Genomic DNA, 13,123 nt, shown 5'->3' on the forward strand with positions numbered 1-13,123 from the left:
ACCGCATCTATTTTATATACTTTTTTCTATTCGTTAGGTTCCGACAAAATTCATAATTTTCTGATCATCTCATTTGTCTGCAATGTCAAGTCATTTTCGTAATATATGAATGAATATGTTTGATAATGATTTTTTGTTGTTGACTTTTTGTAGATATACGAGTACTGTAGCTGGCTTTTCTGTCAATTTGTTTATTTTCGATTTCCCTACTATGTTAATTTATGAATAGCCTTAACTGTTTTCTTAGAGCCCTACGATTTTTTAGTTCGAATAGTACCGATCCACAAACAACAAAAACATATTCAGCTGGCAAAAGTAAATCTATAAAAGTTGAACCAAAATTTTCAATATTTAACAAAATTTTTACGTTACATTAGAGCCAGGTACAAGATACGCCGAACTCAAATTAGTTCTTTTGCATAAACAAATTGTTGCATTCGCTTTCTTCAGCAAATTCCTATAGATAATATGACCAAGTCGTGGATTAAGGTGCGCAACTGTGTGGTGGCTTTATACAATGATCGCTTTTGCTGGAGCTTTTTCAAGAGCTATTGCCTCTTTCTGCTTGCGGTGCGGTGCGCGAAGAATATACGGGCCTAATATAGACAGACATTTTGGGCATTCGGTTGGATTTGCCCCACTGTGCCATTTGGCAACGGTCGCTGGCCTGTCTAATTGCACTAAACACTGTCATTTTTGCTGCGCTTAGCGAAAGAGAAACGCCAGTGGGCAGAGAGCAGAGTCGTCACAACCTGCCGACTGGCGTCTGATAAGATTAACAGCCGTTTCTGTCGCTTCTCGTCCACCCAATCCCCGCTGGCAACCACATCCCGACTTTTTTTGGCTTTGGCAACAACACACACAGAGACGAACACGGACACGGACACGGGCACACACACACACAGACACAGACACAGACGCACAAACACATGACGTCAATGGCCCAGGTGAGTTGAAATAGTTTACACTTACCGCATGAAGCTGCTCGACAGCAGCTGCTGATGATGATGTTGCTGGTAAAGATGCTGCTGCTGCTGATGCTGACGCAGGCCATGGGCCATGTCACCGAAGTCGATGCTACTGCTGCCGCCTGTGAGCGCCGGATGGCGTTGCGGATGCGGCGGATGCTGCTGTTGCTGCTGCTGCTGTAGCTGCAACTGTTGGTGGTGGTGGCTATTGTTGCCGGGCAGTCCACTGCCGCTGGCATTGCTTGTTATGCTGCCGGACCGACTGCCGCCATGCAGCGGCTGTGGCGGCTGGGCTGGCGATACAGAGGACACAGACGAAGACGAATTATTGACAACAGCGGGATATGAGATCAACTGTTGCTGTGGAAACGTCGACTTGATGGCAGCAGCCCCATTTGCCAGCAGCGCCGGCGAATGCGAGGCGTGGGCGCCCGCCGTCAAAGGCGGCGGCGGTTGCGGCGCCTGTGCGGACATCGTTAGGCGATTCGATTCCGGCGTGTGGGCAATGCTCGTGTAATGCTGCAGCGAAACCAGATCAAATAATGTGACAACCGTTAAAAAAGGATATTCTAGTTTAGATCACATCAGATATTAACAATACATAAGTGTATTTATTAAGCTTTTTTTTTCTTTCTATTTTGTTTTTTTTTTTATGGACACACTCACCATCTGCAGCACATCGCACTCCTTGGGCACAACGTGCAGCGTTAGCACCGCTGGCGTCTGCTTGATCATCGACACAATTGTGCTGTAGGCAATGCCAGCGATCGGCGTGTTGTTCACCATTAGCACCCGGTCGCCCGTCTGTAGATTGGCGTAGTGAGCCGGTCCGTTCGCTTGCACCTCTTTGATGAAAATGGTCTCCATCGCTTTCACTTGGTATGGCGGCAGCGACGTTGGTGACGTTGGCTCCAAGCCGACGACACCGCCGCTGCCGCCGCCAACGTTGCCGCCGCCGACAACGTTTGTCGCTTCCTACACAAAACGTAAAAAGCAAAAACACAAAAACGTGAAACGGCAACAACAACAATAAACAACAAAACAAGTAAGACTGCTCTAGTCTAGAGCGCCCGACTACCCAGATACCCTGTGCGAAGCGTTCAGCTGCCGTAACAAGCATATTAATTTACTTCTTTACATAATTTATCCACATGATACGCATATGTCAGTTGGGCTTATTTTTTTATTTTTCACCCCTACGCGCATTTCAATTTTGCGGAGAACGCAAAAAAGTAAAATATTTTACATCTGTCTGAACATTACGTGAAACTTATTTTGGTGTCCTAACTTTAATGATCAGCGAGATCTACTCAAAGGCCTAAAAATGGAAAGATACTTTTCAAAATTAAAATCCCAGCTCTTAGTTTTGTAGATCAGAAAGTCTGTTCACCCATACATTATATATTCATGCTTTATGTGGCGGAAGATCCTTCCTTCTGTCTATTTCAGATATTTCCACAAAACTGTTATACTTTTTCTCAGCCATTACCAACGATTACAGGGTATAATTAATGGCAAATAGGAGAGCGGCTCAGTGAGCGTAAGGCCCCAAAGAGAGAAAGAGAGCAGGAGAGGGAGAGCGCAACGAGCATATAATAAAAGTAAAGTGAGCAAAAATTGCAAAAAAAAAAAAAAATAAAAATCAAGTCAAAGAGTGGCAGCGCAAGAGAGACAGGCAGAACATTGGCGAATTCAACACGACGAATTTGGTATGCTCTACATTTGGTATGAAACGGAAAAATTTGTTCGAAACTAAATTGAATTTGTTTAGCGACATTTTACTTGCACTTAAACTTATGCTTTTAGACTAATATAAGGATATGGAACATATAACTAGACTCGAATAATCGTAGGCTGTTGAACGAAATCAAATCACATTGGTCAAGTTTATCGCTTAAGCAACAAAAGGAAATGAAACACTAAAAGCGTGTAAATAATGCATATTCTACATCATCGAAAATGGTATTTGTATTTTATATTAGCAGAAATCAAAAATTCGGTATTGAGCGGTCAATATTTTGTTATTTTTGCTACTAACTTTGGGGAAAACCTATCAGTGCCAAATTGATTTCTTTCATTAATATCTTATCAGAGCTGAGAATAACTCTTGAATTTATTTTGGAAGATTTAGCTATATTCAGCAAATTCTTTTGTGGCGCATATGCATATAAACGGGCACAACTAATCTCTCATATGGATATGTATGTATATATATGTATATATTATTTAAATTTTAATTGTGTGTGCTATAAAACAAAAGTTTATTAAAATGATCTATTGTTTATTTATAGCGCCCGTTGCAAATTCTTTGAAGCATGAGATATACTTCAGCTACCCTGGCAAGGGCAAAAAGAAAGCAGCGGCGCGCATTTGAATATGCGGCGCGTGCGTTACGCTCACGTAACGGCAGGCAGCGACTGCGCGATTGTGACTGTGGCAGAGACTTGCCAGACCGCCAAAAAAAAAAAATATGAAAAAAAGCAAAAGTGGGAAGGCAATCCGATGACTAATTGGAGATGCAGGCACTAGGCTATGCTCGGCTGCTTGGCTGCTGGACTGGCGCGCATGCGTATTGCTCTTGGCTCTCTTACACTCTCGCTCTCTCCCATGCTCTCTCATACGAACTTGCACGCTCTCTGAGCTTGAGCGATCGCCCTGTCAGGCTGTGACGCTTACCTGAGGCCAGCTGGCGGCATCATCTTCCGGTGGATAGGCAATAAAGTGACGCAGCGTAAAGCCGAAGCCCTGATTCGGACGCCTCCGTATGACAACCAGCTTTGGCTGTATCGATGACGCGGCTATCGCTGCATTGTTCGCTGCCGCTGCCGCAGCGACTGCTGTGCTGGGCGTCGCTGCCTGCGCTGCTGCTGCCTGCGCTGCTGCTGCCACCGCTGCTACTGCATTCGAGTTTTGTAACATTTTCGGTTGGGTTTTCTGCGCCAACGCCAGTTTGGGCCTGCGGCCGCTGCTGCTGGGCTCTCTTTTTCTTCCTGGCTAGGAGTTGCTGTGGAGCTGAAGATGTTGCTGCTGGCTAATGTCTAGTTGGGCAACCTGCTATTGGCGGCTGCTTCTGCTGCTTTGCTAGTTACGTGTTGCACCCTCATTTGTTTGGGAATACGTTGCGCTCAGCACCGAGCAAAAAAGTCGTCCACTTGTTGTTGTTATCGTTGTTGTGGTTGTTGTTGTTGTTGTTTTTGTTGTTGTTGTTGTTGTTGCTATTGTTGTCTGTTGATCTGGTTGAAGTCAAAGTTCTGTGGCCCGATCTTGGGGCGTCAGGACGCCCATGGTAAAGCTCCACGGGAGCATAGCACTAGACTTTTAATGTTCCTATCGCATTGGTTCTATTAATACTGCGACCTAGAAGTGATAATTAACTATTATTAATACTTTTTCATTGCTATTACTGTTATTATAGGTAATACTATTATTACCTATTATTATTATATTAAATTTGTTTTTATTACTATTTTTAATTTTACTTTTATTATTAAAATTAAAAGTTAATATTTTTATTTGATCTTTTATACAATTTGAGAAACAAGTCCTTAACAAGAGGTCTCCAGTTAAGTGTGTTCGACCAGTATATATGTATGTAGGTCTGACTTGCACTAATACGCATATATTTTTGCTTATACACCCAGACAATTTGCCCTACCCATAGAAATATACCTACATATATATTTTTAAATATATTTAAAGTGGAACCAATCTTGAATAAAGTATTCCGACTGAAGTGAAAGGAAGACAAAGGATCATTAAATTGGCCGGAAATAGCCGAAGGACAGAGATTGGAAAGCAGAAAGCCAGTTCAAATTATCAGTTAATAAGTGAAGTATATTAAAAAACATAAGTAAAAAAAAAAGACGTAGGTGAGCTCATGAAAATCATATGGAAAGGCGATATCAAGGATTATAATAATCTCTGAGTGATTGGAATATAGAATGTATAGACTTTATAAGATTAAAGATGACTCCTTCTGCCTGTTGAATATGTTTGAGCTACTTTCATATAATCTTTTTTTACAAGTTAAAATGTGTGGGGCGGGTTAGAGAATAAAAAATATCGTAATTAAGTTATCTCATACGTAAGTCTTAAGTCCAAATTCTTGCAAAAGGGTATTAACCCTAGTTAGCCACAGATTTTAATTTGTTCTTGTTTTCCTTTTATTTTTTTTTGTAGTTGGCCTTTTTTTGTAGTTTTATTATCGCACAACCTCTGCATGTTGCCTGCCCGTACTTTCCAATAGATGGTACTCAGGCATAACTACTATGTAACACTCTAGACTCTCAATGTACAGTTACTTAAGTGCTTTTTACTATAAAAGCCCAAAAGCTTTAAGACCAACAATATTTTACGGCTTTAATTACAATCGTCGTAAAAAATAAACAATAACAACTAAGCACGTCGTACGCGGGCATCATCAACAGCGCAATACACTGTAAATACCGCTTAAAGCAGCTGCAAAGGGTCGTCTGGACCAATAGGCTTGATGTCTCTTAAGGTTGTAGTTTAAAAGTTTAAAAAATGACCTCTTGCAGAGATAAACGTTTGCGATTCTTAAATGCGGTATTTGGCTTGGCTGGAATATTTCAAGAGATCTTAAGTAGTCTGTGGGACACTTCGATTTTTGTGGTTAGCCCGCCCCCTAATGGGTGTGGTTCAAACAATTTGAACACCTTGTCTGACGCAAATATATGTACATACTTATATTCCAAGTTTGCAGTCTCTCTAGTGACAAAACAATTGCGGTCAAACGCACTTTGCGCAAAACTAATATACTCGTTTTTACATTGTGAGTAGAAGAAAGCAAAGCGAATAATGTGTGGACATTGACCGCTAAAGTGTTGGCTGTTGAAAAGTGTAACACGCCCAGTCGCACCTCCAAGCCGTTGCAGACGGAAAGGTTCGGGTCGGAGCTGACGTAAAAATTGTAATTAACATAACATTTTTTTTTTATTTGTGCTTTGAACTATATAAAAATTCAACAGTTATCTTGAGGGCAACGAATGCAATACGATTTTTCAACTGAAATTAATCAAATTTTCTTAAGCTCAGAAGCATATGTTTTATTTGGTTTTAATTATATTCGATTAAATATTTTATAATTGGAATTTATTTTGGCTCGAATGAAGGTGAGCAGAAAACTACTTTATATATAGAGTGTAGGGCATCTTAAAGTTGGGCATGCGTTTGGGTATATCCTTGAATCTGTTGCCAACATTTGGACATTCTTTCGGTTCTAGGTCATTTCTTTGCCTTGACAAAGTAATTATACCCTTTCACAAGTATATTTATGGTTTTATTATTATTATTATTTTTTTTTATTGTTTTCCTTTTTTCAAGGTAAGCCAGTGTGACCCACCGACTTGGCGCCTTGTCATGGGGGTGTACCAAACTGTCGAATTGGATTGCCATTAGCAGAGGAGTCGGAGATAGTGGAGGAAGGGGTAGGGGGGAGGAGGTTGTGCATGACACAAAGGCAGAGCTGTTAAGCTTTAAAGTGCACAAACACATGCATTCCTTGCATGTTTTTTGTATTTTTGATGAGATAATTTGACCGATCAACGCCCCCTTTTTATAGCAATTGTATCGCATGTGTGTGTGTGTGTGTGTGTGTGTGTGTGTGTGTGTGTGTGTATGTGTTTTATTGATTTTATCGTAACGCGCAGTAATTAAACAACAATTGCGACAACAATGACAACTCGTGAATTAATACACGTGTAATTACAAACAGAGAAACAACGAAAAATAAAAATAAGTAAAACAAATCGCTCGGACACTGGGCTATAATTGTTCCATTGTTATAGTAAATCGCGTACAACGTTTATACAATAATTCAGTGTTAATTGTAGCCGATTTAACAATGAAAACAACTGATGAAAAGAGTGTGTCAAGTGTGTCAGCAGCCGATTCACGTTACATACTATATTTAAATCTATTTATCTAATCTGTACGTGCTACTGTTTCAGTTATTGCACATAACTGTCAATTGATATGTGGCTCGTAGTGAAGCTTCAAATCTATCGCTGATAATTTCAATCGATAACTAGCATTTTTATCGATTTACGAGTTCGATTAGAAAACGCTTTTGCATTTCACGCGTTTCGCATTTGATGCGGTATCGAATTCGGGCAGTCGCAATTGTTAAATAATTGACAATTATAAAAATGTATCTTAAAATACATTTTACATAAATCTTTTTTAAATATAAAGTTTTAAGCGCAACATGTTTTACCGCTGTTTTCCACCTATTTCACACACTTACAGGTGGAATTTTCCAACACGTCTTCTAAGTGTGAACTTGGGCCAAATCAAATAAGTTCAACTTGTCAAAATTGAACAACTAAAATATGTATTTGATATACTTTCATGCCAAATGAAGTTTTTCTATTCAAATAAAATCAAGTGGAAATCGAACCGCAAAGGATGGACTTAACTCCTTAACGTCTACCAATAAATGCATTTAACTTCGAAAACCGATTGAAAATCGTTTCGCAAAAGAAAAGAGTAAACTAGAAGAGATAACATGACAACAACTCTAGTTCGAAAAGTATTCACATATATAGATCGAATCGCACAGTTTACTTTGCTACTTTGATTTGCCTATATTCGCACGATCGGATCGTTTGCTCGATATCACCCAGGTCTGTCGACCCGTTATTCGATGGGTAAATAAACAAAGCAAAGAAAGAAAACACGGGCAAGGCGAGGCAACAATATACGTATCGCTTGCGAGCTTTATTGACTATTCTTAAGTTCTCGGTTTTTTTTTTTTTCTTATTTGTTCTGTTCTCTTTTGTGTCTTCTTCTTCCGTATACTTGTGATAACAATTAAATTGATTGTTTTGCACTACGAATCGAAAATCGAGTGGAAAATGAGCCGAAAGGCAAAAGCGCTTGGCCCCAAAGACCCACAGAGAAAATGTGTGTAATGAGCGAACAAACGGTAAAAGTATCAAAGTATCCAACTATAGACCCCCCCCCCTGAACAACGGACAACGCACACATTACATCAATCACAGCGTCGAGGGGGCGGTGATCAGTCAAGAAAATAAAAGCCTTAAACCCGAAATAACAAACAAATTGGTCAGTAATAAAATGAAATGTACGTGTATCATCCGAATCACGCAGAAGAACGGGAAAACTGATGAGCACAACGAAACAGTTATGCTCCCCACTCCGCCCCCTCTTGGTTCTTTATTCTCATTAATAATGATTCTTGAGCGGATCCAAGAGATAGCTGAGTGTTACAATTGATTTGGAATAGTTGTTAATCAGAATGGATAGAAACTGAGCCAGACCGATTTTCTGCTATTTATTCTGGTATTATTATTACTCTTTCCGAAGTTACCAAATTCTATTCTTGATTTTGAATGATTTTTTGAAATAAAGTTCCGGCTAGAGTTCATTCAGATCGAAAGCTCAATGTGTGAGGGGCCCGGGCGATAAGCGCATCCTTGACTGAACTAGATTAACTTTAATCTGGGCTGTCAGACCTTAAATGTGGCGCCCCTAGTAATATTGTTTGCTTGTTATTCTGGCCATTAATTTATGGCATACCATTTTGTTTCCATTTCGAATATTTACAGCTGCACTTATCATAACGCGATTACGATTACACGACGATTGTATATACTATATATAAACTTTCCATACATCTATACATATATTAATGATAATGTCCGAATCGATAGGGCAAGTGCACGTTCAATGCACAATTTTAAACTTGAATCAAAACAAACAGAAAACACAATAAAATTATCATCTGTATCTTGTATCTGCCGTTAATTGTTTTGGTTCTTTGTTTATGGAGTTCCCAGAATGGAAACAGTATTGAATAAAAGAAAGAACATATGTGATATGTATAACGGAAAGTTCCTTATAGGTATACATCAGAGGAGGATCTCAAGAAAGCCTCGATACAAACTAGCTAAGAAACTTGTAACAAATGCTCCATATTTGAAGAGAGTGCTCGACTGGTGGATGCCCTGTACTCAGTGCTGACTTCTCTCAGGGACGCAACTAATGTAAAATGCATTCTAGAACAATCGATGTTTATTGTCCGATCTTCATAAAACTTATAAATTTGATATGCAAGGATTTCCATAAATCGATTCGATAAATATTAAACATAATGTTCTTTTGCTAGCCCCAATTGCATGCTACAGGAGCGGATGGTGTCTTCATCTGCTCGTATATTTTACTGATCATAATACAAGTACGAATAGATCGAAATTGTTATTGCCGCCTTGGCACATGGTAAATTAAACACACATTATTGAAATGCTCGTAAGCACATCAAAGCATTTGCCGACCTGAACACGAGTCTCGAGTATTTATCGACAACTCAAACAGTCGATCGGTCAGTTCTCCGCCCGTTTGCAGGTATATACATATATATTTATATAGAAATATATATATATATATATATATAAATATATAATATATATATTTATATATGCACGGATGTACACATGATGTCTGCCCCGTTTGTGTTGACGCTGCCAGGAGCGAGCATGGGCACCGTACCTAGAAGTGGGGCTGCACTGGGCTGAGATTGTATTGGCTATGTGTGTGTGTGTGTGTGTTATGGGCCCCGTTCCACTGTGCCATTCAACTTGTTGCCAAGTAAGATACACAAAGATACAGATACACTTAGATACTCAGATACTTGGGTACAGATACCGCGAGGCAATGTACGCGTTGCGACTCGACTTCCATGCGGTTCACATTTTCAATTTGTTTCGTTGTTACGTTTATTTTCGAATTGTTTATTTAATGTTCTCGTGTTCGCGCGGTTTTTTTCTCCCGCCCCTCCCTCTATTTGAGGAAGAGTCTGTATACATGGCGCAGGGCAAGAGGCCGTGTGGCAGCTACCACTAAAGAGCAACACAATTCGCCAGGAGCCAACACCATTAAAACTGGGTCCAGCCGAGCCTTGATAATCAAATTTCTGACAATTGACGGCAAATCAATAAGTCAAGTGCTAAAATTTAGCCGCACACAAATAGCTATAGAACGAGCGAGAAACTGTGAGAGATATATCAATAGAGCCAGAGACACCTTGACCTCATTTTACGACCTTTTTGTCGTCGCACTCTGATGGCAATACAGGGTGCCAGGGTGCAGTGGGTGGAGGGGAGTTTTGTTGTGCATTCGTTGCTTGCGTGCTGTTTTCATGTGTGTGTGTGTGCGTGTGGAGGGGTGGGGTGTGAAATTGCAAGTGCTTTAGAGGGCATAACTGGGTTTATATTTAAAGCAAGGCGCTGTATCTATTGGATTTTACTATATATACACCATAGCATCAGCAGCATCAAATGTTTAAATAAATAGAGAAAGAAAAACAAAGAAGAAGATATATACAGTGATCGCTCGGAAATCAGGTCTGTGAGCAACTATAGGCCCATAAATATAATTCAAATATAGGCTTTAACAATCGTTAATTTCTTAATTTGTTGCACAGATACGTATTGTAGGACCTTCAGAAATCAAAATACACTTTGCAAATATTTAAAATCCAGACTAGAAGATACTATAGAATAAGATGCAACTTTTACTGAGGCTTCATTTCGGGTCGAAAATGAGAAGAATTTTTTGGTAAATCCGATCAAAGCTCGAGGAAAATACATAAAAACCGACGCTTTCGCAAGAGTTTGCTTTGATAACGTTGTGTGGCTTAGATGCATTAGCATCGGACTAACAAACGAGAGGTCGCTGGTTCAAATTCAGCAGCAATTGTCAGCTCATATATTAGCTTATTTGACTTATTATTTACAAAGGAAACACACAAATAAATTTAAAGAAAACTTAACGAAATGGGGAATGAATGGAAGTTAACAATTATACATACATAATAGATTAGATTAGATAACAGCTAATACATAATAGATCTTTTATATTGGTTGTTTTGTCGACTGGAATGCTGTCATACCGAATTGCTTAACAACGGGACATTAGGAGCTGCGTGACTTAGGTGCATGAGCATCGGACCAACACACGAGAGATCGCTGGCTATAATTCAGTAGCAATTGTCAGCTTCTCTATTTGTATAGAATATATATATAAAATACATATATAATATATATAAAATATATATAAAATATATATAAAATATATATAAAATATATATAATGTATATATAATGTATATATAAAATATATATAAAATATATATAAAATATATATAAAATATATAGTATAAAATATATCTTTTATGTTGGTTGTTTCCTCAGCTTTCGCCGGATTGGCAAACGAGCAATCGCTGGTTCAAATGCTGCAGCAATTATATACTTTTATATTTGCTTATTAGATTTATTCCTATTAACAAAGAATACAGCATAAATAAAACTTTTTTAAAAAGAAAGCAACGGAAATGGAAAATTAACGGGAGTTAACAATAATGTATTAAATATTTCCTTTTTTTGATGTTTTGTCAACTTCAAAGCTATCATATGTATTTTTTTTTTGTAATTTTTTGTGTTTTTTATAAATTAAAACATAAGTTATTTCTTTACTGCAATGGAGGCAAGGCAAAATATATGTAAGGAAGTTAAATATGAGCAAATAGAGCAGAAATGAGTTTCTTCTTTCCAGCTTTACAGGGCGAAAACATAGCCGCAAGATGGCTAAAGTTAGCAAGAATATCGCAAATAGTTTTGATAACACTTGCATATTCCACATATAATTCAATCGAACCGGCCAATTGCGTGTAATTAACTCTTGTATAGCATAAAGAATTCTTTAAATGTATATGCTCAGAACGCTAATCCACCCTTTAAAACAATATTTCGGCTACGAGGTATTAAGAGCGAGAAAAACGAACCTGATAGGCAAGCGCCAAGGAAGCAATTAGAAATTCGCTATTGTTTTCGGCTTTCTTGTTTGTACTTTTCTATTTCTATTTCTATTTGTGTTTTTTTTTGTGTACTTTTATCTGTATACATGCGACTGGTGTGTGTGTGTGTGCGTGTGTGCGTGTATGTGTCAATTGGCGATATTTATAAAAACGTATGCCATAAGCAAATAAACACTGGCGAATGGCCACAAAATAATAGCTGCGAGGATTTCCACCAGCGGCCATGACACAGCAGCCGGAGCCGGAGATGGGGAGCATTATCATTTGGAAGTCGTAATAAATCAAAAATGTGCAAAATGAGCTGACACGAACGATTTGCGATTTTCTGACTCACATAAAGATTGAATATTATGTGTAAACAATGCGAGCAGCTCGATATTTTCATACATTTTCATGTTACATTTACATTTATTCAAGTTATAGCCCTGTGGAACTGAATCGTACATCTATTCGACGCCTGAACAATACTTCTTTGGATTCTAAAGTCTATTGAAAAGGAAAAACAATAAAATCTTAAATATGCTATGTTGATTCTTTACTCATATTTAGAAAAGTTTCTATATACAAAGGTATTTCAAGTAAAGTTCACTAGTTTATGTAAATCCTTAAATACCCTGTTCTCATGGAAATTTATGCAAATGTATGTCACAGACAACAGGAATCCTTCCCGAAGACATAAAGCATAGACATGCTTCAACAGATCTATCTGACCGTATAAACGCGTAGCTCTCGGCAACGAAAAGAGCCAGAAAACTTGATATTTTAAATGTACATTTTCGATTTATCATGCGCAGCACAAGTTTGTCCTTTTTCTCCGAGATATGTATTCCTACATTTCCATTAAAACCGATAAAAACGATTTGTAAATAAGGTTTTTACAGCATATCTCGAAGAATATAAGAGCTAGCGCCAACAAATTTGGTATGCAGTTTCTTGTATGTTGTACAGGGAACAAGAACATGTACATTTTTAGATAGCTCCAGCCCATTTTGAGTTTTATGAGTACAGGGTATAGCAATTGCACGACACCAAACGCTAAATAAACAATTTGTCTTTTGAGTAAACAAAAATGATATTCTGCGCGCGCTGCCTGAGCTATGTGAAAAACAACACGAAAATATGTTAACCATGGGGACGGGACCGCGAGTCCAGGCGGTCGGGTCGGGTCGGGGGGCCTTGTTGCTGGATGCTGGTTAAACGTGCTGCGTGCTTCGAGTGCGACAGCAGTATCAAGGCCCTGGAACGACCCCGGCGCAAGCTTGAAGCGTGCTCGGGAATTGCAGCTGAAGCTAGCGAAACCA

The 13,123-nt window shown here is 38.8% G+C and overlaps 1 protein-coding gene across 4 annotated transcripts in view; it reads right to left on the bottom strand.

Annotated features, from left to right (window-relative positions):
- The window catches only part of RhoGAP19D (Rho GTPase activating protein at 19D), a 52,466-nt gene that overhangs the window by 24,206 nt on the left and 15,137 nt on the right, over positions 1–13,123 (bottom strand). For all 4 annotated transcript variants that reach the window (XM_064700073.1, XM_064700072.1, XM_064700071.1 and 1 more), the window contains exons 2-4: positions 3,645–4,325; positions 1,635–1,943; positions 973–1,487 (exon numbers count right to left, since the gene is read on the bottom strand). In XM_064700073.1, coding sequence (XP_064556143.1) covers positions 973–1,487; positions 1,635–1,943; positions 3,645–3,887 — 1,067 coding nt within the window. In that variant the 5' untranslated portion in view covers positions 3,888–4,325. The remainder of the gene's footprint in view (positions 1–972; positions 1,488–1,634; positions 1,944–3,644; positions 4,326–13,123) is intronic.

The sequence above is a fragment of the Drosophila montana genome, unplaced genomic scaffold, assembly GCF_035044405.1.
Source record: "Drosophila montana isolate Dmon_TW-CO22-7 unplaced genomic scaffold, ASM3504440v1 contig_1624_1, whole genome shotgun sequence".
NCBI lineage: Eukaryota > Metazoa > Arthropoda > Insecta > Diptera > Drosophilidae > Drosophila > Drosophila montana.